The following is a 26,591-nucleotide window of genomic DNA, read 5'->3' on the forward strand; positions in this document are numbered from 1 at the left end:
ACAGTTACCTTCCATCTTATTACGGCTGTATAAATTGGTATTAAGACAAACTGGAAATCAAATTTAGTCATCTTCAACTCTACTCAGGACACTTATCAACTCCCTAGAGTTTACAGAATAGCTTACTCTGAGCCTAGGTAAGACTATCAACTATCATCCAGTTATGCATCACAGTGTAGTTATTAGCTGTGAAATGTGGCAAGTTATACCTGACCAAGTTTGTTAATTTTTGACAGATACAGAATATTTATAACTGTACTATCCCTTAGAAATGAATTATTAAAATGTTTATCCTAGCATTTAAATTAGGCTAACATGAAGAACTCGTACTGTGATCCCTTTCTAAATATGCAAGCCCTGCACCTGTTCTTTTCTACCACTCTATTACCAGATTTCCTCGAATTTTGCTAAATTAACATCAATTGTTCATAACTTGCTTCAAAAGCTATGCCAGTAAATCCACTCGCTGAAGCTAACTGTTCAGGACTTTTGTCCCCATGAAGATTAACATGAGAACTGTTTTGTTTTTTGGTCCTGATTCTCACCTCCTGATCTATTGCAGGTTTCATTTGAATGTGAGGACTAAGAAGCCACAGACCTTTGTGGATGAATGAAGTAGCATCAAATTAATTTCAAGGTGCCTGCGAACCATTAATCCCCGTGTAGCAACTGGTGAAATTAAGGTAAGAAACACTGATTTATCCATGGAAAAGGCACCTGTGCTCATGTCTTGAGCACCTGTTTTAAACAGAAGCTATACAGAAGGGCCTCAGAGCTCCAACACTAAGTCAGAAGATTTGCTAACATTGCTTGCTGAACTCAAGATACTTACGTAACACCTTTCGTATGTAGGTGTAGAAACAAAGGACTTAATAAAGTGTTCTCAGTCCTGTTTGGGAAACAGGTACCCCATCTCTTTTCTTTATTTTTATTTTTTAAAATCCCCTTCTTCCACAGAGCAAAGCACTGATCACATGGCATTCTAATGCTTGTGTAAATATTTTATAGTGAAATCAGCAGCATCTGAACAACAGGAATTGCAGCAATGTAATTCCTATCTAAATTAACTGAAATGAGATGTATTCCTATTCACTGGGAAAAGATCTATAATCAAATTTTTCCTCTGCAAAGCAAGCTAATAGTGAAGGTGCAAAAGAAAGCTGCATAAACATAATATTGCTATTTCAATACATTGAGACAAAATAAAAGCTCTGCTCCCACCTGGTGGCAAAATACTGTAGACATTTACTGTTTCTGTACAAAGTTAACCTAAAGCTGAAGCAACTTGGACATGACAAAGTAACTTCTTCATCTGTGGTAAGCAGTTCTATTTTTACTGTTACCACAGAAGTTTTTAAAGTTGCAATTAATCACCAAGTGATAGCATAAGTTTAGAGTGTAACATACACTGCAGGTATGGGTTCAAACAAACCAGCATCTGTACATACACACACACCTTAGCACTCTGTTCGTGACACAAGTGAAAAATACATAGAATAAGCTTTCCTCTCAACAGACAGGTTTAAGCAACGAGACAATTACTGAGCAAGCATGTGGATGCGAGGCAGGCATGTACTTTGGGGTATCCTGAACAGAAATCTCCAGGTCAGCTTCCAGTTAAGAGTAGAAAATGATCTTTGACTTGAAGTTGTCACACACGAACTGCTGCAGTACTTGTAAATTAGCTTCTGGCTTAAGTCAGCAGGATTTCGCACAAACCTTTTTACACACGGACTATTTCACAAATTTAAAATACTTATTTTTGTTCAGTGACATAAAATGCAACTGGCTATTTTTTTCATGTTTTTGCAGATTCAGTTGGAAAACATGTCATTCACATCCTAGTATTTCTCATTAGAACCAGAGATACAATACCAACAGTGCAAGCCTCTATATCACACGTTCTTTCTGTATGTACCCTTTGGACAGTTTCTTATAATTACGCTAACAGGCACGAAATAGCATTATTTCTGAATAAAATAATATCTTTTAAAATGGGTAAGGATTATTCTTCAAAATTTGGAAGACAAACCATTAAAACAACAGATCAGTAAATATAAGTACTATTTTCTAAATTAAAATTCCTGAAGCAGAACATATTTAGATGTTACACTTAAGCTCCTGCAAGCATCCAGGAATTTCAGGTACTTTGGCACAGAAATATTAACACTTTTCTGGAATGCATTACAAGATTGTAAATACCAGATAATATGACACACTGTTTTCACAACAAACTTTTCTAACGTGTTCTCCCTATTACAACAATATACAGTTGAATCTAACTAGTACATTAAAAAAAAAAAAAACAGACCATTTAAGCATATTGCTTGCAAAGCAGCAGTATTTTTACTGCACTTGGTACAATATGACAATGTCTTGTTGCTGTTTACTCAGCTCAGGGGGACGCAAACCTAGCTGATTTAAATCACACCTTTCCCAGCTGTGTATTAACAGTCATCTTATTAAGAACATTAGCAGAGGAACCTTCTCTCAACACTGTACACTCCTGTTTACAAGCAAGGAAACAATACCCTTCTACTGTACCATCCACTCGTGTGTGTTAACTATACCTGCAATCTTTATGGCTACAGGATCCTCTGAAACTGGAACAGGCCCCTCTTTGACTTCAACCTGTTTTTCAGGGACCAGAGGAGATGTGGCAGGAGGGGTATACTTAGTCTCAACATAGACCACAGATGTGGAAGCAGAGGGCTTGGAATTGTGAAAAAGACTAGCCCACGATTTTGCAGGCTGATTAACAGGGACTGATCCTGCAACCGGGACAGTTGCCTCAGTAGTAGGTGAAGCTTCCTCAGGCTTAGCTTGGTCTGAGTCAGTGCTTTCCACAGTGTGCAATTCTACCCCATTGGCAGCTGTGTCCTCACCCGAGGATTCAAGTGTTTGTCCATTAGTAACGCCAAGAGTTTCAGTAGTATCAGTACCAGCATAAGACTGTACAACAGCTGTCCTTAAAGGGCTATCTCTGCCAGTCTCTGAGGGGATGCAAAACTGTTCAGAATTAGTAACACTGCATACCTCAGGCTGCCCTGCAGTCCTGGTATTGTCTAGTGCGCTAGAAACAGAATCATCAGAAACAGCTTCGTTAACGAAGTCCACAGAATTGTCCGGGCTGTTGCAAGTCCTTGGGGTGGCCAGGGAGGGAATGTCTCCCGTCAGTTCCGTATCCTCCGTGCTGTTCAGTCCCGATGAATTGGCGTGGCCATTTACAAGAGCTTCTGTGGGAACGATGCCGTCTTCCAAGTAGCTGTAGTATCCAGGGGGTCTTTTTTTCTTCTTTTTGCGCTCCCTTTGCCCAAGGCCTCCAGACAAGCCATCATTTTCAGCGTTAGAACCGCTATCCAAAGCGAGGGTTGGATCGCTGAACTGGCAGTCAATGGAGTTGTAGTTTGTTTCTCTGAGGCTATCATCAGGGGTTTTCTGAGTAGGTGCACAACTGAGAATGAATTCTGGAGCCTGAGGATTCAGAGTGCTTGAAATACTGTAGTCAGTGTTATTTAGTACAGAGGACTCTGTCTCAATAACTTCATTAACACCAAATTCAATTCTCTGATACTCTTCCCCTGGACAAAAGAAAGTAAACCTGAGTTATTGAATGACATCTAATCAAAAAGCTACAAAAGTCAAGTAAAAAAAGTATTTTCTTGCAACACAAGAAAACAAGCAACATTCCCTCAAATGAAAGTTGTTCTTATTCTTTATCTCAACCCTAATGACCATTTTAAAAGCATCATTTTCCTGAGGACTACAGAATACCTCTCAGCTCTTCTTAAACAGTTTTTTCTTTAATTATGTAATTTTCAAAACCACTGCACTGTTCCTGCAAGGAACACCTGTTAAATCGACCTATTAAGAATAACTATTAAAACCCAATGACTTTAGCAATGTAATGCATTAAGTTAATTACTCAGTAAGTGCATCTAGATCATGGTGCAATATTTAACTCCACACTTCTTCCAAAGTCAGCCTTTTACACAGCCAACTAGAAAGGGCAAGACTTTAACAGTTTAGCCCTTAAAAATGTAGTTTTGTTTTGTTTTTTTTTTTCCGGCATGTAAAGATTTATCATAATCATTAACAACTGAAAGTATTTTCATTTTAAATTGTACAGAAGCAGTGCAACTAGTTTTTGGAACTCTAGGCTCATCAGTAACTTTTATGACAGCTGAATGTATGACTGACAGTGTGATATGTATGACTGATTCCAAGACAAGAAATGGAACAGACATACCTCAATGCAAGTCAATGCAAGTTCAACTCGTATGTACAATCAATGCTGAGAAATTTCTGAATTACGTTTTTTAAATTTATCCTGGAAGTTTGACATGAAATGCTAAGAAATATTCTCATGGAAGGCATGAGAGTATCAATATCACTAAAAATTATCAGCCACAAAGTATTGCAATTTCATGGAACTTAATTAGTTTTATAATGTATGTGCTCCAACTACTAACACTGACTATCTCAGTTACAACCATTTTCATAAATGGAGATAAAATTAATGAAATTTCTGAGTCTCAGAAACGTTAAAGGTATGCTCACATTTTAGTGCTTGCAGGTCATTTAGTTTTGCAGGTCTTCCTATGATATGGATGTCACTGTGTCAAATACATTAATTTTAATATTTTCTGTTTGCTCTAAGATGAGTGCTAAAAAGCACTTTTCAAACTTCTAAAACTTTTACAAGAGAACCAAACAACACTGAGTACTATTTCCAATAGAATAAGCTGGTACAGCAAAAACTTTCAACATTTTTGACCAACTTATGTATGACACGTCAACAGGTGTGTGTTTTCAGGTATATCAATGAAATCATTCAGCAGAAGTTCCCAAAGAAAAATAAAGGAAATAATCCTATGGAAGAACAGAGTCTAGTGGAGAAAGTTTTGCTACATAACTGTTTCAGAACTCCCCAAGTCTTTTCTAGAAAAGTCAGCTGGCAGAAATATTAACTTCAAAAAAAAGAGATGTGCATATGTTTAAAATCAAGTGAAGAATAACACACACTCAACGTGTTGAGGTCTGACGCATGCAATAGCAAAATACTCCAAATTAATTAATAAAGATCAGTCAAGTAATCATATATAATGTCTTGCATCACCAGTAGCTCACACAATTTCAGAATAGAACCATGCTAAATTACAATATAAAAATATAAATACAATTGTTAATTGCTTTTCTCTCAATACGTTAATCAATGAGCTGTAAACAGATGTGACCTCTATCAATTTTGATCTGGCTGCCAGTTAGGCTAAAAGAAACTTTAAAAGGGAAAGAGAAAAACTCTCCATACAAACCTTCTTTCTTTAAATCACGTTAACAAGAGCCTGAATTTCAAATTTGCTCAACCTCATCCCCACACCCAGGATTTCCTAACACTGTGCCTGTCAAGCCACCTTTCACCAGCTACTTCTGCAATCAGCACTACCTATCACCCAGCAGAACAGAGAGCTTAAGTTTCTTTTTAAATCCACAGCCTGGAGGCAGGGAGGTGGAGTGATGTTGCCTGATACCACTTAAGAGGGAAGGGCTGGGAGATCTCAGGCATCACCTAACTCTGTTCAGCACCAACAGTAACTGGCTACTGAATCAGTGTTACGCGCTGGCTGCCTTGCCAGGATGCACAGCTCAAAACCAGCCACAGCTTCATCTGCTTGCAACGGCTGGCCATGGGTTTTAGAGGACACAGGACGCAAATCCACAACATAACTAGTCCTCATTAGTTCATCTGAGGATGTAGCAACTTGTTAGTTCACACATGATCTGAAAGCTAGTTCTTTACCTGCTGTTAAAACAGTAAAAAGCACAAGCAGCAACTGGTAACATGTAACATTCCTCCAGCCACAATATGAGTGAATTGTTTCAAATCCCTGCCAATTCAAAATAAACTGGAACTTTTTGTTTCTTTTCCAAAATCTGTTTGGAAAAGAATCAACAAATAGTAATTGCTTTGAAATAAAGACTGGGGTTTCCTTTCATGGGCAAGTTAAGTCTACCACAGCTAAAAGCAAATGGGCTCAGGTCTGTCCTCCCAGCCCACTCCTCCATTCACCAGCAAGCTTCCAGCACTTGTGCTACCAAAGGCTAACCTGGCAAAAAAAATAATCCACGGGAGTATTTTCTTCTGTTCTGGTGAGCTAATCAGCTTACTGTACACTAGACCATCACAAGAGCCAACTCAGGGCAAGTGGGGAACAGAAAACAAAACGTACCCTTTGTAACTGTGGTAGAAAGTTAATTTAGCTGAAGGTGCAATGTGAAATTTGTAGGATAATATCTAGTCAAGAGAATAACTGATATGCTAGCATTTAACACAAATTAGGATGTCACAACTGAATAATTGAACTTTACACCTTACGGCAGGAATAAAATAATAAACACCAGTATCTACGCTATAGTTAGTTTATGGGTGGCTGGCAGAAGCTCATTTGCCTTAAGATTGTGTCAAGTTCTTTGAAAAAATTGATTTTTTTTTATTATTATAAAAATAATATTTTTATTCCGCTTTGCTTCTGGGCGACTTTGTTTCAATCTAGTTCAGAGCACACCCCCTGAATGGACTGAAACAGATGCATCTGTCAGGAGCAACATGGTAGCATATTGAAACAAGCATCAACAGATGCTCACAGGACAGAGTCTAGGTACAATAACCAAAGCTGTGAATACTTGGCACTAATTAGTCTGAGCACGGTTCTGAATATTAGAGCTTCAGCCATGATTTTTTAGGTATTAACAAATCTTCTAATTATGTAATAAAATTAAATACTGAAGATGAGCAGAAAAAATTAGGCTAGGGGGTGACAACATGGTCAGTAGGTGTCGTCTCCTTGTAATTACAAATACTCTGCATAAGCACAGCATTCCATTTTAGTTTCCACAGCTTCCTATGCAGCCATCACAGTGTAATATGCATGCACAGTACAGTGCAAGCTTGTTAAAGACATTTTTCAGGCAAAGCCTAATTTGCTGTCATTACCTAATCTCAAGGCTGGGAGGGATTCTCTCAGGGTCTAGGAATGATCTGAAAAACATTTGTACAAACCAACTTTCTGCATGGCTTGTTAACATTGAAATCTAAGTCTTAACAGAACTTAAACCCACAGTTAGACAAAACAGTATGTGGCTGGATGTCCCTGCCACCAGCAACAGCTTGCACTACTCCATGGGCCTGGGCCTTTCAATGAACTCGTCAAACGCCTCCTTCAAACTACTCGGGGTCCTAAAAAGGGTCTTGAGCTAAAATAGAGTTCCCCAGTTTTCAGAATGCTGTACATCTGCTTTCAGATAGGATTTGTTATCCCCTTTATGACTGGTTATCTTATTTACCTTTAAACATAAGGCTATAGTTGCTAAGCATAATGATCATGTGTTCTTAAACTTCAATATGTGCATGTTGGTCCTCTTAAATACTGAGCAATGTCCTGTCAGAAAGCTGGATTATTTTGAAGACTATCTGGATGTCACTTTTATCCCTCTCATATACTCTATCTGGGTAAATCTCAGCTTCCTTGCTCTTCCCTAGGGTTCACCGTAAAAACAAACAACCAAAAAAAAAAACCAACTGTAATTTACCTGCTGCATAAAATATTGAGAAAGTTTTATACCACACAAAGCTATAATCTCAGGGTGACTCCTACTTAGTTTTCAGCTTTATGCAACTATGAAGTAAGGCCAGATTTCTTTTTCTAACTGTAAGGTTTAGGGCTAAGATGGAGAAGAAATGTGACTGTTACAGCCTCAAAACAGGAACTCTGTAACACATTCTTACATCGTGTCATAATTTCACCAAAAAAAAAATCCCCCAAAAAATAGCTGAGCCAGACAAAAACAGTGTCAAAGGGAACACTGGAGAGAACAACGCTTGCAGAGCTGTCTTCAGGTTAAAACTGCCAGAAAATAGTCCGTGGCCTTAGAAGAGGGCCAGCTGAACACCACACGAGTTAGTTGCTTCTTCAGTACGAATTCTCTAGCAAGCTCCAGGCCTCCAGATTTTTACAGCTACTGCGCTATTTCAGCAGGACACTAAGACTGTGTGGTAACACAACTGAGGAGTAAGCACATCCACAGCAATAAGCTGAAATTCAATGCAATATTTTTAAATAGTCTCACCCATCTCATGCAATAAATGGGTTTAAATAAGCAACCTGCCAAATATACACACATAGGCCTGCTGACTGAGCTCCAAAGAATAAATTTAAAGAGAGCTTGTAGCAAGTCTAAGGAAAGTTTCACCAACTATGTTTTCAAAAAAGGATGTTGATTTCTAACCATGACGACACTTACCTGTGGACTTAATACCACACGTAACTGTTTCATTGTAAGGGGGAAGCTGTATGAAAAAAGAAATGAAAAAATCATTAAGAACAATTTCATTTGAAACACCTGATTTCTTTAAGAATAACCCCATTGTTAAGATCTAATTTTCCAAGAGTGTGTCTTGAACTCTTGTTTCTATATTTATCAAATCCCACACGGCAGCTTCAAGTGTCCTTGCAGATTAGAACAATCACTGAAAGATAAAGATTATCTTGGTTACACATCGTAGGCTCATCAACTCCTCAACCGATTCACCTCCCGGTATCAGGATCTTCCTTTATCAACAATAACTCACCACAACTTTAAAAAATGAGGAATCTATCTACCTCTTATATAAAAGCTGAAGCAAAGACAGACCAAATTACCTGTGAAAGGACAAAAACAGAGCTTTGCACAGACAATATTCACATATAAACCTTATGACTCTCAACTCAGTTCAGCTACAGTGCTGCCCTTCAAGCATTTCACCTAAAATCTATTGTTTATCACATTTAACAAAAGCAAAGATTTCTGAACGTCAGCCTAAACATAACATAATCAACCTACACAGAAACCATCTGGATTGTAAATCACTCAAGTAAAAAACATGGGCATCATTTTATGAACTCGGTGGCTGACAGAACTCTTTGTGCTGTGTAACCAGAGGTGGGCAATTTCTAATCCCCCCCATCAACTCCGCCCAAACTTCCCCAGCAGCTGAATGCCTCCTCTTGTGCCTGCCATAAACTGGTAACCACTGCCTCAGAGCATTCCAGCAGCTGCCTGGAGAACAGCTGAACTGTTTCTGCAGTGGGAGATAAAGCTGTAAGAGTACAGTGCAGTTTTATGAGACTATTCTGAATATTAATTCAATAATCGATAATTTTAAAGACATCCACTGAAGTCTTCACTTGTGTAAAAGTGCAGTCATTTGAATATTGCCTTCTTAAAGCATCATAGACAACAGTGCATCAGAGGTAGCAAGAAAAGTATTTTTAAATTGCATTATTAAAAAGTACATAAGAATGCATATCATAAAATCCACAATACATCAACTTTCCAGGTTGAAAAATCAGAATCCATCAGTGGAAAAAAGACTCCAAAATGTTAAGAATCTATTATCTAAATTAACTTTGAACACCGGTAATATATTTTTACAGTTAAAATGAGAAAAAAAAATTGCCCTAGAAGTCCACAGTCAGTAGCTTGTGGTTAAAATAGTAATTTATTATTTTTGCAATTCAATGGGCTTCATAAAATACAAAGTGAAAAAGAAAATTAGAAAAGAGTAGTCCACCTACTGGTCATCTATATATCTGGTTAATCAGCAGCACATGTGTAACGTTGAGATTTCTGAGTTGACTTTTTTAATGCAGCTGGGTCATCTGAATCATCTCAGTCAACAGATGTCTGACAGAATATGTTCAAAATGCCAAATAAAAAAAAAAGAGACATTCTAGACAACGTTTAGATTTAATTAGTCCCTTGCCTCAGCCTGTAAGTAAGGGGCTTCAGAAGGACACCAGCAGCAACAGATGCTGGGACTCCCAGAGCAGGCGCTGCCCCCAGACAGAATGTATGTCAAACACCACTGCAGTTTTATAATCTAACGCTCCTCTTTCATCATCCAGATAATTAAAACATTGAACTGAACCAGATCAAGGACAAATGTAAGGAACATCATTCACCCATTTTTGATTTTGACAGCTAACCAGCAAGTGGTACTCTTGAGACAGTTATTTGAACCAGCCTCGCATCATTTTACATTATAGGTTTATGTTTCTTCAATATGCTGTACAAGAATAGCTTTAAAGAATTCAAAATACAACATTTTCATCTTCCACAATGCAAGTGTTAGAATAGCTGCTGTAGGACCTTACGGTGACATGAAGTGGAACACAAGCTTCATGCTATTATGCTTACTGTATTTAATGGTGGAGTAACAGTAATAAAAACAGAAGTGTATTTTACCTGAAGATCTATTCTGCACTGCTTCCCATCTCCCAGAGAAGGCACAAAGCTATCCCTGAAGGGGAGCAGAAGCTATCTTTTTACTTCTGACCCACCCCCAAATCCCCTTCACACATTTTATTGTTGCTAGAGGTGCACTACTCTAGTTAGACCAGGAAAATTACGTTACAGGAAACGAATTGACATTCACAACACTCATCGGATTTGTAAAATGTGACAAAAGACTAGGCCTAGCTACAGCTGAAGTGTTTGCTTCCTTTATGGAGAGGGAGGAGGACTGAAGCAGGACGGAATTGTTTGGAGGAAAAACATGGAACTTGACCTAAAGGAAAAATTATTTTTCAAGTCTGGAGATTAGGACAATGACACAATTCAATACTCTTCCCTACACAGGGAATGGTTTCTTGCTCTCTACCAAAAACTAGAGAGTAAGAATCTGCAACAGTATCTGTAGTACATTATACACTCAAATACACATTAGACAACTGTTTCCACTCTGTGGTCCTCACTGCAATTGTAATTAGTTCATTATTGATCCACAGATCACATTAATTTCTCATTTCTCAGACCTCATGCACGGCCTTCCTTTTAAGTCTAGCTTTGATGGTTAGCAGTGTTCCACCTGTCAAAACGTATTACAAAAACCTGTGCTTCAAAAGGCTCAAAAGATTTAAAAGCTCACCTTACAACCAAGAACACTGCTGAAAAAGTTCTCTATATCCACTTCTAATAAAAAAAGCAAATCAAAGCTGAGGTAATAGGGCTGGATAACTCATTTTTCCACATCCTGTCACTACAATGTCAGCTATTCCAGCTCTGAAAGATGGCACGAAAAAGAAAGAATAATTCATTTCTTATTTCTAAATATGGATTTAATATCCACATACACGAAAAGACTCCGGTTGAATATCTTCAGTTTGTAAATTAGCAAGCTAAGAGCATGATAAAAATTGTTTTTTTATATTTCAAATAGAACATTTTACATATTTATTGTAACATATTACAATATATGTAGCTTTCAAATGTTATTTCTAAACAAAATCTTTAAAATAGATCTTACCTCAACAGAGCATCGTGGAGTCACAAAGAACTGATTAAATTCATCTGGGCTGAACTCCCCAAAAATATACTACAAATAAAAGAGAAGAATATTTGTTAAAGGATTTGTATACTATGCAATTAATAAATTCATAGTAAAGACATTGGCAATCATAATGACCCGTGTGTTGGAAGCCAGAATCTCACCTGTTTGCATCCCAGTCTCCACTTTTCCTGAGTCATTAGCAAACCACATCACAGTCACTAAAACCCTATACAAAGGATTTCCTTCAAATTCCCAGGAGAGTTACCCACAGCATGCGCTCCAGCTCATCCCATGACTAGTTCTAACCCAACAAATGTAGGGTGAGGCTTTGCATCAGTTCATACAAGCCCTAGACATGATCTGTTTTACCTTCTAAAACAACACAGATACTTACACTTCACAACAGAACCACCAAACTGAAACTGCCCAGGTGCAGAAAAATACACAAGGTCTAAATAATCTATGTCATTACAGTTGCTCTGATGGGTTTTGTTACCCTAATGCCTGAAGTTCTGCATAACCAACCTAAGATGAAATGTCTTTTCCCAACATCAGTTCCTGCACTCTCAGATACTGTCTATATTATAAAAAAAGTACCTACCCAGACAGAAAAAAAAAAGAAAAAAATTACATTAAGATGATAGTTTGCATTTAGTTTACAGCAAATGAAACACTGGCAACCAAAAGGCCTGATATGCTGGCACTTCACAGCACTTAGAGTTTCTCTAAAGCACCCTCATCAGTCATAACTAGCTGAAGAGCATCTGAGCACTCAGGACAGCAATTTAACCATTAATCAACATTAATTTCCCCACAGTCTATAAATAACATTTAGAAGACAAGAAGTGTACACTAGCACTTGATAAAACTTCTACAAGCTGCTTCAGACTCTTTCAGTTCCAAGGTTAATACTTTCAGATACGCATCTGCCCAGAAATCAGACACATCGAATTATGATTCCTTCAAATGCCTGCCTGGAATGACACCACATCAATCTCTGTGCCTCCACGGCATTCACAGCACCTCAAAGTCCCACTCACAGATAATAAATCAGTTGGGACTTTATCACACAAGCTCCGAGGAAAAGGGGCTTCAGACCCAGATTGCTTACACTCAGCTTTAATGCAGCAAGAGCTTGACTTGCTCAGAGGTAGTGCTGCTTGTCACGGATATTTCCAGGGCACAGATCGGGGCATCAGCAGCCTCTTACTGTACAGCAACTCCAGCCCCGCAATTACTTGAGCAAAGGATGAGCACAATCACTGGCAATGCTTACAACAGGGAACAGGTCCAGCCTCACACGGAAACCATTTGTCTTACATCACCATTTGGTCCTCAGGCCTCTTCAAAAAGCCTACAAGTCAAATACTACCGTATGAAAAATTAAAATACTACAGAAAAATTTGGATGAAGAGGTCATGTTGAGATGAGAAAGGATCTTGTTCTCTTGCACATTAAGTAAGTCCATCTCCTATAAAAATTTCATACAAATTCCCTCCGTGTTTTCACAGAATAACAAAGTGATATTACATAAATTAGTTTACCAAAAGGAATGCTAGCACTTTAGAAGCACTGGGTATTTGAACAGTGAAATGCTATGTTACAAAATACTATCAGTGAAAATCTAAAGCTTAATTACACCAAGGACTTCAAAAATTTCCTTTTAAAACAATAATTAAACAAAAATATTGTTTAGCACTCAATTGTGTATTTCAAAAATTAATCTTGATCAATATCTTCAGCTGCTGAACAAGAGCATCTGCTTGGAAAGCATGCTGAACAGTTAGTAGTCGGTGTCAATAGCAACTCACAAAGCAAAGCAGGAACAATGGCTGGAGGAAAGTCCGGTCTTCTGACAACACCAGACTGGGGAGAAAAATTGAGAGGACAACACAGATTTTGAAAATTTCCTATTGTAACGTTGCCCATAGTCTTTTACAGATGCATAATCCCTAAGAGGCTTAATTCAGAGTCAAATCTGATCTCCCCCTCCTTCTCAAACTACCTCTGCAACCTACGTACGAGCTTTCTGTTCCAGCTCCTGGGAAGCAATCCTCCCTCCTGTTTCAGTGAGCAGGTATTTTGCATTGCATTTCTCCTGCTACTCTCCAGCCTGTGTACCTTGGCATAGCAGCCATCTACTCAGAAGTACATTCAAGGATCCTGTAAGATAAATCAAAGTCCAGTGAGCTTGATTTCTGCCATGGATAAAGAGCAATGTGCAAACGTTGCTCGTATTATAAATTTCAACTATCTTCCACTTGTAGCTGTTTTAGAAAAACAACTCGGAAATAACAGTCTCTTCTGCAGGGGGCTAGAGGAGGAGACTTCGTGGAACTCTTGGGAGAAATAAATCCCTCTCTGCCACCTTCCCAGTTTCTCGTCAGTGTTTCCAGACCTCTCCTCGGGAATGGAAAAACAAAATAGCAATCCTTGAACACAGGGATGGATCCCTTCCAGCTTGGAATTCACAACTGTAAACCAATTTGACTGTTTGCCAGACACATACAATATGTTATTAAACGCATCAAAACAAACATTATTTTAGCTAATGTGAGTAATCACATAGCAACGCAGCAAAACGCCTTCCCTACAGCGCAGGAGCAGAAACTGACGTTTTTGACATTAATTCTAAGGTTTTTAACTATATAAACAAGACAGCACAAGGCATGATGATAAATCTCTTCTTTCAGACACTGACACAACTGGCACACAAGTGACAAAAAATCAAAGCAGCGTGAAATATAGTTTGTGCACATCTGAAATGGCACCTCCTTCACATGAAGCTGCTAATGGCATGGGTGCTGCAGGTTTTAATTAAAATTTATGTTATCAGAACTTCAGATTTATCTGCTTTATTTCCACCTATCAAAAATTTGCAATTACAGTTCTGGGACTGATTCAAAACATTCTCATACAGCTTTGGATAGTGTCAAAAAAAAACACTACTGAATTCCCGAAAAGGTTTCAAAGAACCAGGTACAACTGTACTCTGAACTTCCTATCTGAGGAGAGGACATCAAAAGACCTGGACCTTTGCCTCCTGCTTCAAGGACTTAAAATTGTGACAGACTACAATATTATACATGTACTAGACAGATGTATTTTTTTTTTTTTTAGAGTTCATGTTTACATTTTTTTTTTTTTTTTTTTTTTTTTACAATAATATAAGTCAAGAGTATTGAATGAATGAGCCCACTGAAGCTGGTAAAGCAGGAAGGATTTCCAAAATGCACAGCAAGCCTGGCATCACTGGTTCTTGCTTTCAGCCTGCCGTGCTGTAAGGGATCACATTTCCTTTTGTCGAGTAGGAGCCTCTCAGAGTTCTCATGTTAAACACCTCTTTTAGAGCAACATCTCCAAAGCCCCTAAATGTCACTTGAAATACCACCAACTGGTAAGAAAACTAAACTAACTTTTTAAATCTCTACAATCTGATTACAAATTAACAAAATACATCTGCATTCCAGCAGATTTTATCCCATTTTGAACAAAAAAAGAAAAAGAGACAAAGAATTAAACAGCCTGACCTGCAAGCTCTCTCCACACCAACTTTTCTTGCTGTGCTCTCCTTAAACACTTATAAAACGAATGCAAATGTTACCCCTCTGCCTGGAATTAAACCTCCGCTGTATTCCAGTCTCGCCACATGAACGCTCTCCAGAGGAGCACAAGGAGGAAGAGCACGTTACGCAGCTGCTTGTCCTAGAAAATTGGGTAGAAATAGCCCTGCTCATGCATCATCATCTCGGCATCACCTGTGCAACGAGAAAGCTAGGAAAATGAAGTGTCAGCTTTTGCTTTCAAGATGCATTAATGTGGCTTTCATCTGATAACCAACGGCTTCAGATCTTCCAGTCAAATTAGTTTAAGTTGCAAATACTCCCACTTCAACAGCTTTTTCACAAAGGAGTTAAAAATACAGCTTTTTACTTAATGGCAACAAGGAATGTTTCGAGCGTATCTAAGCAGAAGGCCTGACAAGTAAAAACTAGTTCATGTACAAACTGACAAACTAGTTTATGTACACCAGAAGCTGTACAATCTTGCTCATCGAGATACTTCTAGAAAGCGTGGTTATTCCTGGAGCTACCAGAATGACCCGGAGCGGAGGAAGGAAGTGAACCATGCGGACAGAGGCGGCAGTGGAAAGCCACGTGTCTGGGTTTCATTTCACATGGACCTCAGGAACTCATTTCACATGGGTTTCAGTAGTAGAGAAAATATTCTTCTATTAGGTATCCCAGCGGCACATGAAGGGTCTCTCTCATCCTTTACTTCATTTGTGCTTTGTCAGGATTTGTCAATTCTTTTTTTGTTGAAGGAAGGTTGTTTTTCCCTACATCTTCAGGTCTTCCCTCCTTTTGAGACAGAAATCCCTTAAGACCCAGTACATGGATTGTTACTTTGTTTGATACAAGACTGTCTGAACTTTCAAATCCCATGAAACATAATGCTTAGATGCTCATAAAAAACAGACAAACTCCCACATCCAGGAGCTACTAAGACCACTGTCCGTCCTTATGGTGGTATCACAGCAGAAACAAATATTTTAGACAAACCAGCTTCTGAAAAATGATATATTCTCTACAAAGACTGCACAAAAATAAAATACAATTAGTCCTCTGTGTTAATGAAATAGGAAAGTCCATTTTTAAAGACAAATACTACAGGAATAAGGTTGTACTTGAGGGTGGAGGGGCTGCACATTAAAGCCTGTAACAGTTGAAAACCCAACAACCTCTTCGCACCGCTCACAGGCCTCTCACTCGCCTGCAGCCCATAACCAGAACACTAACAAATCCACACAGTGCCCAGAGGAAGATCAGAGCTAGGTAAATGTAGGTCAGCTAAGCCCATGAGTCAGTGCAACTCTGCCTGCCTACCATTTGAGCAATCGCAGGCTCAAAGAAAAAAAAAAAAAAAAATCCAGGAGTGCGTGACTGTACTTTCCCTTTTTTTCCAGTTTGGGTTTCTGGGATGTTATTACAGAATTCTTCCAGCTGCATAATGTTAGGCATTTTGCACACATTTTGCTTGAATTAATCTGAGGGGCATTTATTCCATTATTTAAAAAAAAAAAAAAAAAAAAAAAAAAAAAAAAAAAAGGATGATAGTTTTCAAAAGCTCATTTTCTGATCACAGGAAAAAACGGACCATTGACTAGTACGAAAACACAAGTTGGTGAAATTTCACTTGCCTCCACGGAGTTCATAAAAAAATTTAATGAACGAATGACACCTACAACCTCATGCGATCACAGGGGCACAACATGATCTGAGCAGTTTTTCCTGAAGATTATAATCCACAAAAGCAGAGCTGGTTGTGCTCTTCCACAACAATTAGTTTGCATCAATTTAAATAAGATCAATGCACTGATCAATAATCAGAAATCTGCCTAAACTCTAGCTCATTTCTAATACCAAAATGACTTCTCTTCATGTGCTCTCTTCTTTTTGTTACTAAAAATTAGGTACTTCCTGGAGTTCTTCTATTTCAACCCAACAGAAGCTGCCACAAAGAGCAACTGGTCCAAGGAAGCTGCCCACAAAGCGGAGATTTTTCTTCTGTTCCACAAAAAAAGAGGCCCAAAACCACTGGCCACCTTTTTTTAAAAAAAGCAATTCTAGAGCATAAAGAGGGGAAGTTTTTGTCTTTGAAGAGGGTGATGCATCTTTATCACTTACACGTGATCATAAAGCAATGGCCCAGTGACAGGAGGATATAACCATTATTGCTATACTTTTTAATTTGCATTCTTTTGAGACCATCATCTACTCACACTTCACTCCCTCTCAAAATACAGAAAAGATCTTCCTTGGGCCTTCCCCTGGAGCCCAAGGTAAGCGTGCAACATAGGAGAAGCAGTAGGGAAGAGCAGCCCCTTTGGGACTCCAGCAGCAGGACCCGGCAAGCGCACTCCAGCCTGCAGAAGGGTAGATAATGCTGAACTGTCAGAGCTGATCACATATCAAAACTCTGGAGAGCAAAAGATAGAATTTCTGACACCCCTACACCAGCAGCTCCTTCACTGCAAGCCCACAGAACATCTGCCTGTGACCCACAGAAGTAACTTTTTCCGATCTATTTTCTTGTGATCTCTTCAGTCCTAACAAGAGCCAAACAAAAAATTCTTTCCTATTGAATTCCCCAGGCAGGCAGTCATTGCAATTAGCAGCAGAAAAATAAATGCTTCTCAAATGGGCAGATAGGTCCTTACGCAGTTTGGAATTCAAGAGCAGTTGTTGGTAAAACATGAATGCTAAGCCTCCACTTTCACACCTTTCAAAGAGTTTGAAAACACCAGCTTCGAGCTGGTTGCTCACAATCAGCAGACATTTACTTCAGAGCTCTGCTTGCATCGAACAAGTTACTGCATCCAACGTGCAAATTCCAAGCTTCTCCTATAACAAGAAACAAAAATAATTAAGGCCTAACTATTCTGATTTATTATAGCGTGATAAGGACTGAGGAGACAGAAGTTGGAACATGAAGTTTTTCAACAACACAGCCACTTGAAAACTATTTTATTATAGGTGGAGCAGACAAAATCTCTTACTAATTTTATCTAATACTTCCCAGCAGAAGAACCTCAGTGATAACCATTTTTCTCTGCCAGACTAAATCATTAGGGCTGCAACCTTTTGTGCCACATACCTACAGCAGAACAAACTTCTAAGAACACAGCAGTAAAATTGGTTTTGCATCTGGAGAACACCATCTTGGCCACAGTAAATAGCAAATTGTCTTTGAACAGCTCACAGAAGTCCACCCAAATTCCAGGCATATGATATAAATTGGCACTTTTCTGAAGTTTACAGAGCTTTATTTAGCAGCTGAGATTTGGAAGGATTGCTTTCAACAAGCTTTTCCATTCCTCCAGGTGGAAGAACAGCACACGTGCCACCCTGCCTACCATCCGTACGTTCCTAGTATCGAGGAGCCTGCAGAGGATGCTCGGGGCTAGCAGAACCCAGCCAGCCTTTCCCCAGAGTGGCTGCCAGCCAGCGAGCTTTGGAGGAGCTTGGCAGAGGAAAGTCGTCCTTCTTCTGTGCTAACTTTACCTGCATTTACCTCATGGGCAACTTTTATCCTTCACATTGATGATGCAAAAAAATCAAAACAAAGCCAATGCATCTAAACTTGAGCAAGGTTATTATTAAAGAAAAAAAAGGGAGGTAGAGTTATAGGAAGAAAATCGCCAGCAAGGCCCTCGGCTTTAGAAATTAGACATGTTTGAATAAAAGCACATTTTAAAGTGAGTTTAAGGAGATTACAACTGGTTTGATAGGCCAAAGATGAAGAAATAAATGTTAAATGAACAGAAGAGATGGGATCAGAAGTTATTGGTGGAGATGGCATAATAAAAAAAAAAAAAAAAAAAAAAAGAACTTATCTGTGCCTGCCAGACCCTTCTCCTCTCCAAACGCTGAATTCTCACCCAAAATTCTGGAATTGCGTCACTCTTCTGCTGCTGTCAGAAGTCTCTCTAATCCAGCTACAGCAATCTGTATCTTGAATCCTTTTAATAATGCTCCTTCTCTTATGAACTGCTCCATGAGCTCAAATAGCTGCTGTAGGTAACAATGCTCACCTTGCAGATGCTGTGGGTGAGGCTTCAAACAGCACCCTGGTATTTAAGACAAGGAAATTACACCAAAAAGTTACGCTTCTAAAGTCGAGTACTCAAATGCAAAGCTGCCCAAAAATTAAGATGGCTTGTATCTGCATGTCACTCTGCTCACCCAGTTGGGTACATCCCGTATTTTTTGCTCATTTCCACTGCTGACACCTTCCCAGAGGACTAATGTCTCGCAGAATCAATGCAGACCTGTCCCAGGAGACACCATGCCGGGCAGTAAAGGGACTGCTGCTCTTCCAGTTTGTCAAGAGAGCTAAAAAATGCATTTGGAAATAAAGAGAAGTGGGAAAAGAACAGATAGCTTGTGCTTAACTGTAGTTGTGGAAAACTAAAATCCATCTGCAACAGCACCACAGCTGAACGAGTCACCCACACAACGCTTTTCACAAGCAATTACTCAAGGCAGGATTTAAGATGGCTAAGATTAGACGAGGTAAAAATTAGCTGTCTGGACTCCAACCTGACAGGAGGGCAGATTAGCTCCCTCGGAAGGCAGAGGAGCCCAGCCACCAGCTGCACGCCCCTTCTGAAGGCCCAGCTCCACATCCCAGCCCCACATTTTGGAGTGCTCAGAGCTCACAACTACAGCTGGGTAAGCCTTAACCTAAGCAGTTTAATATTAATCCAAATGCCGAGCAAAGTCCTATCAAAACCACAATCACATTGTCTTTTTTATTATTATTATTATTCTTGGTGGCCAAAGCTAACGATATCAACCAACGTGGCACAGTACCGTGCATTTAACAGTGACAGCAAGAGGAAATGCTGCCTGACCACTAAAGCCAGGAGCCATCTGCTTCGTAAACCATGGCCGCAGCTTCTCCTCTCCTCCTGCTGGATGCAGAATCCCCCCTTTTCTCCTGTGTCGGTGCTGGCACACACTGAACAGATCGATGAGATGATTACACTCAGAGAAAACTATCCATGTTTTTTTCTTTGCACTGGGGGGTGGAGATCCCAGGTGAGGAACCAGTATAAAGCAAAAGGTGCAAGTGGTAGGGAGCAAGGAGCAGGGAGACTTCCCTTTCTGCTGAGCTGCAACCTGCCCACAGTGGGTTAGAATCTCACGGAGAAACAGCCAAAAATGAAAAAGTCTGGGAAAAAAAAAAAGTCATGATTTGACTCAAGGGGGTCACAAAAATGAAACACAACTATGACCACATTAATAACGCCAACGCTCCAATCCTGCTGAAGTCTGGCAGCAATCCTACAGAGGTTCTTTCCCTGTTTTCTCTCTGCAGGACCTCCAGCCCCTTCTGCTACTTCAGCAGGTGACAAATGCGTATGCCATCCACTCCCCTGGCAGAGACTGAGGACACCATTTATCACATTGATTCCCAGTCCAGACGCAGCCATCCACCTCCTCTACCATCCTGACACGTGGTAGGTAAGTGGCAGCAGAAACCCAAGCGAACGTGGCACTGCCCGTGGCAGCAGCTTTCTATTTTGCACTGGTATTGAAGTTAAAATGAAAATTGGGACACCACACATATGCCACCTCTGCCACCTCCTCCGAGGACGCTTTTAGAGCTTAAGTAGCTGCAACACAACTTTATATAGCTACAGGATAGCTGTTAGAGTGCATTCACAGATTTGTACACTGCCTCAACTAAATCCCAGACAGTCAGTGCATTAAACACCCATATTTTTAAACGGCAGCCTTAAAAACCGGGCATGAATATGGCAGTAGATTCACTGTATGATAATGCTGTTGATTTTCAAGCCATTTTTAGGTAGCTCATTTCAAAAGAGCAACACTGACTGTGATGCTACTTCACATCTTCCCTCATGCAAGATCCCCCGCCAGCTTTCTTCTGCACAAATGAGGGAAGAAAACGCAAAACAGAGCACCCAAGGTACTTCCAATGCTTTTTACAGTATTGAAAACAATTTCAGTATCTTGCTTCCCGAGGAAAAGAACTTAGACTGGAGCAGTGTAGTGTGCAACTGCTGCTGAAGCCAGGGCCCTGGGAGATCAGAGCACATCTCCTATACCAGCAGAGTCCCTGCATTGCTGTGCAGGTGTGGGAGCAGTGGGGGGACCCCACATGTGTGCCAAAGTGTCATCTGATCTCCAAGGCTGGCATGGCTGGGTGAAAACCCTTGTGTCTCAGCACACTAATTTCATAGTGCACTCTGCTCTCAAACAGCACCAATTTAGGAAGCTTTTGAAAGAATGTGCTTCTAACCTAAGCGGGCAATGACTCCTTTGGTCCCAAATCCAGGAAAACAGATTCTTGAAAATCATTAAAACAGCTGGTAAATACAATCAGTTACTCATGCCATTGTCTGAAATGGCTGTTTTGCAAATAACAGAAAACCCAAACTAAGTTTCCAAATACTGGCATCTGCCATTATCAAATATTGCAACTTTTGGCTTCTCAGTAAGCAGACCAGATGTGGCAGCCTTCCACTTGGAGGCAGCCTTCAAAGATAATCGAATCAGCTGTTGTTCACTAATTGCAGGCATTTCTTTAAATGCTGTCGTAAAATAAATTTGAAGCACAAACACCAATTAAAAAAAAAAAAAGGTACACAAAGCAAACTGTGATAAAACACCGTAGCTCTTAGCTAAACCCAAAGATTTTGAGCTGTAGAAAGCGTAAGAGCTCAGACTAACTGTGAAGTCGTGCTACCATGGAAATGTCTCACCCGCGCACCGCACGTAGCTCTGCATGCAGCCAGGAGCCATCGTGGGAGCGAGGAATCCCCCGCCAGGGCAATTTCTCATCCTGGAACCAACCAGCACTGGCAACACCATAAAGAAAGGAAAAACGGTGCACAAGTGGCCTAATCCTTCCAGGAGTAAATGCTGATGAAAACGCTGAAAAAACTATTTTAAGGATGCACTTACAGCAAAGTAGAAACTGTAATGGCCTTCCCATGACTTTGTTTAGCACTGAGTATATACAGGCATGTTGCCTTTATCCTCTCCATTAAGGCAAGTGACTGTGACAACACCCGAAATGCCCCTTTTGCCACGTGCCACCAAGAGTGACCATCACAACCCAGTGCCGGGCTGGGACAAAGGTAAAGTTCCAGAGCCCAAGAACACAAACTTGTTGGCATGAGCACTCTCAGCAGCTTTACTTGGCCTGCTCCGAAAGCTGACTGCTCCTCTTTCACACTTTTATGATTCTGCTGCGCTTACAGTTTTTGTTGCTTGCAAGTGATTGTCGCTTGCAATGGTAATTTTATGTATTTCATCCTTGCTTGCCATGAGAGCACATTAACTGCACAGACACTTCCATAAACACTTTGTTGTTGTCGCAAGTTTTGTTAAGGAGCTTTCACTATCTAACTCGCAGAAGTTTAACTTGTGAAGGGGCAATAGCCCACAATCACAGCTTTTAGTTGAGAAGTAAATGAATATCAAGACTTGCCTAAGTAAGTTGTCTTTGACTTTCTTCCAGTTTTACAACAATTAACTACAGTGCTCCCCAGAACTTTCCAAACAGAGGCAGCTTTGGTTTTCTATCCTGAAGGCAGCAAAGGAACAGCGAGGTTTTCCACGTTTTATGGACATTTATAGCACCACTTCTTTCTTTGGTAACAACCAGCTATTATTAGAGGCCGTATGATTTAATGGATAGACCGAGGTTGACTGGAACTCAATAGATCAGGATTCTTGCAGTTCAGCTGGAACTTGTGCTGACTGCGACTCTCTGCTTTATTTCCCCTCTCCATTTATCACACCTATTCACATTTAAACTGAGAACACCACCCCACATCATGCACAGGTAGAGCATCAATTTTAATCAAATCCCCTCCCAAGCAGCACAGTCCAAAATATACTGGGTGTGATTAATCTAATTGCTTATTGCTACCATTAAAAAACGCAGCTGAACCTCTTCCATTTGCCTCCTCATCCAACCTAAATCTCGAAGCAAGAAACAAAAGGGAATATCAGAATCTTGCCCCGTCTCCCCTGCACTTCTGTCAACATAGTTTCCTGAAGTCCCACCTTGTATAGAAGTACGGTTTGAATTCATGTCCCTCACTAAAAGGTATGTGAATCTGACCAAACAAGTGGCATGTGCAACAAGAGCTCTGCTTCACCGGAAAACCAGGAGAGAGAAATCCGTGGCGTGATACTGAGGCCTCGCCCTCACACACTGGAAGCCAGCACATCCAAAGGACTCTCTCTTGTTGTCCGATACATGGCGATCTGGTCTGCAGTTCAGGACTCTTCGGTGCTAGATCAGGTGACCATAAACCAACCTCAACCACATGTGTTTTTGTGACACGGTCTGAGGAGCGAGCTGTGTACCAGTTCCCACTGAGATAGGTTTGTGTGTACGGTCATGCTGGTAAGCACCCGTGAAAGCAGCAGCATTACCTTGCTGCTGTTAGGATCGCTATGGGGAACACGTTGCTACACTACCTCCAAAGGAATCCCACCCCAACGAGACAAAATATTTTCATGACAAAAGCCCTGACTTCTTTGCATGAAGGATATACGATTCCTGTATTTTAAATTACACTTGTAAATCCGTCGCCAGCCTGCAAAATTCATGGGGAAAAATGAGGCAGGAAGCCTGTGAGTCACTCCAGCAGGCTCAGAACGTACGAAAAAAACATGCCTGCTGCACTGAGGGAATACAGCATGGCTATTTCTGCTCGCATGCTCAGCTTCATTCAAACAAAGAGAGAAATGTCTTCCATACACAGGATTCTTGCAAAAAAATCTACTTTACATTTTTTTTTTTTTTATAAATGCATCTTTTCACACAACCTGAAACAATATGTTTCTTCTTACAGATAGGGCATTCTTCTCTTCCAGCTCAAAGCTGAACCCCAATTCTTTTATCAAAGTGAAACAGTTACAGAAGGGGTTTTCCAGTTCATTCAGGGGAAGCTGATCCACATCCCTTTCTTTCCGAACTTAACTCCAAGACAAACAACACCTAATACTTCTTTTAAAACTTTCATAGACCATGCGAATCCACATACAATGCTATAAACAGCAGAATTCCCCAAGGCACCTTTGTACATTTTTCATTTGTACTGTGCTAACTTTTGTGACCATCATAGGATTGCAAGAACACCTTTCTTAATTTTGTGTTAAACTTTTTTTCTTTTTTTATAGTTTTCCATTGGGTATATGCTTTAAATTAGCCTTACACAATCACTTTATCAGGACTACTGTGATTTAAACTACCTCCTGCCTGTAGGTGAAAAAACAGCCCTTGCAATGTGCGCTGCAGATTAATAGATCTTACACCGTCAAACAAAGAGGAAAAAGTTCTTAAATGTATTTAAAATATCAAGAACATCTGCAATTAAATGAGGTATTAGCGAGTCAAATACAAAATGAAAAAGACTAATGTACTTCAAAGTTCTACTCTATTAGGGTGTTAATGAATATATTACCATGAGCTCTAATCTAGCAAAATCCTTGAAGTGTTTTCAAACTAATCCACATGGTACCATTATTGGGAATAACATTTAAAATACGTAGTAATAAACCTATACATTACAATTTCATGAAATAAAAACAGGGCTTAGAAACCCAATTTTAAAGTATTTGCTTCTTCATTACGGTGTTTGTGCATACGTACATGTGTACACACACACACACACACACTATTTTTCACCATGAAGCATAACCCTTTGTCCCATAATCCTGAGTTGTATGTTTAATGACCACACATAAAACACTTCCACCAAAAAAGAAAAACCGCAGTTCTAGCATGTTTAATTCTTTGGAAATGAACATCTACATTGCTGAAATGGCATTAGAGTGACAAATGACTATAATCCAGTGGCCCAAGGCCAGCAAGTTCTATTCCAACGGCTCTGCCTGTTTTGTACGACACAGCATGTTGCACGTATATCACCCACCAGAAACCAGACAGCTTGGTTTACCTATAAGCAAAACCCCACTTAACTTTACAGCTATTTTAACAGCTACACAAATGGAAAAAGCAGCGTGTCTATGCAACTGCCTACAAAATTTGGATTTATTAATAGGTAAATGGCAGGATCCATTCTAGAACATCGCTGAATCAGTGCTGTACTCTGAAATTCACAGAATAAACAGGAGTGATTCACAAGAAGTGTGGTTTTCATTCTATTATTTGCATGCTGCCACACAGCTCCAAATTTAAGTTGTATGTCAGTTTTCCCAGACTTCCTTTTTTTAAGCTAACCAGCCCACACTCACGCACTGCACTGCAGGGATTCACCATTCACATTTTGGAGAGACAAATGATACCTTCTGGCTACCTAAACTCGCAGCTTCGGTTGCAGCCTGAATTCCCCAGACCTGGACGCTGAGGAAAGCTGCTGGCTGCAGCGGCAACAGCTTCAGGGCAAGGAGCAAAGCAACCAGTTCTCAGCAAGGAAAGAGGGGCTCTAAAAACAGGCAGACACAAATCCAGCCTCTTTACTCCCTTAAAACATGGAAAAACAGCTGAGTACAACAGCAGCAACAGGATGATGAATGCACCTCTCTCCCAATCCATCCACTTACAGCACTGGCCCAAGACCACTTTTTGTGGTCGGAGTGCTCCCCAAACCCAGAGCTTTCCATTTATTTCAGGATCCCAAAAGAAGGAACCTATACTGCCCTCTCTTCAAACCCTTCTGTCTGTAAGGACACCACAGCATTAGACACATCTGCGCAGACACAAGCAAGCTAGCACAAGAAACCCCTCCAGCTGCGTAACAACCTTTTTTTTTTTTTTAAGGATTATTTTTGAGACGGATCAATTTCCTAATCAAAGTCACTACTCACAAACTTCAGGCAGCACGCTGCCAAGACAGCACAAGGCACGTGCCTATGGATTTTCTTTTACCCCTCCAGAGTCGGCACTGGCTTTAGGGAGCAGCAAAGCCTCCGGCCGCGAGGGAGCACCGCTGCGAGGAGCCGTAAAAGCCGCGGTCTGCAGCGAGGTACTTCAGGGAGCCGGGCTGCGTGCCACGCTCTGACTTCCAGTTCTTCTGGTTGTCGGGCCAGACTCAGGCTTGGGTGAGGATGAGCAGCTCAGCAGCTTGTTCAGCTCCTGCTGAGCACAAACTCTACTGGTTTTTATTTCAGCTGGCGTTGGGGCAATACGGTACATTTAAAATGGCACCAAGTTAATTTGACACCGCACTAATGGTGAAAGAACAAAACAAGCATAAATGATTCATTCCGCTACAGTATCCTTTCTTCTGCTCACCTTGTTTTCACAAGATTTGTGCTTGAAATGTTTGTATTAATTCACCCTATCAAAACGATAGGAAAGGGGCTAAAACAACTCCGCGTGCAGTTCCTACAGAGCATTATTCTTCCTCAAACAGGGAAACAGTTGTTAATTTTTTTTCTTTAAAAAGAATTTAGGTGTCCCTGTTGGAAAAGGTTCCCACTACATCCAGCATTAACTCAGCTCTCCCTCTGTGGTGTCACACAGAACCAGGAGTGATACAACAGGTTTACTTCTAGCTTGCCTTCAGAATTTTGAATACACTCAGAACACGCCCAGAAAACTGACAGCAACACTTTAGTATCTCATTAAATGATTATGAAATAAACGACAGGGACTACGGAGATACGAATGAATGACCAGCGTTATCTGAACTGTGTCACCACCTACT

The 26,591-nt window shown here is 40.2% G+C and overlaps 1 protein-coding gene across 1 annotated transcript in view; it reads right to left on the bottom strand.

The window, feature by feature from the left end:
* The window catches only part of USP10 (ubiquitin specific peptidase 10), a 49,898-nt gene that overhangs the window by 20,938 nt on the left and 2,369 nt on the right, over positions 1–26,591 (bottom strand). Inside the window, exons 2-4 of the mRNA XM_068693129.1 lie at positions 11,345–11,413; positions 8,302–8,347; positions 2,571–3,581 (exon numbers count right to left, since the gene is read on the bottom strand). Coding sequence (XP_068549230.1) covers positions 2,571–3,581; positions 8,302–8,347; positions 11,345–11,413 — 1,126 coding nt within the window. The remainder of the gene's footprint in view (positions 1–2,570; positions 3,582–8,301; positions 8,348–11,344; positions 11,414–26,591) is intronic.

Source organism: Anas acuta, chromosome 10, assembly GCF_963932015.1.
Source record: "Anas acuta chromosome 10, bAnaAcu1.1, whole genome shotgun sequence".
Taxonomy (NCBI): domain Eukaryota; kingdom Metazoa; phylum Chordata; class Aves; order Anseriformes; family Anatidae; genus Anas; species Anas acuta.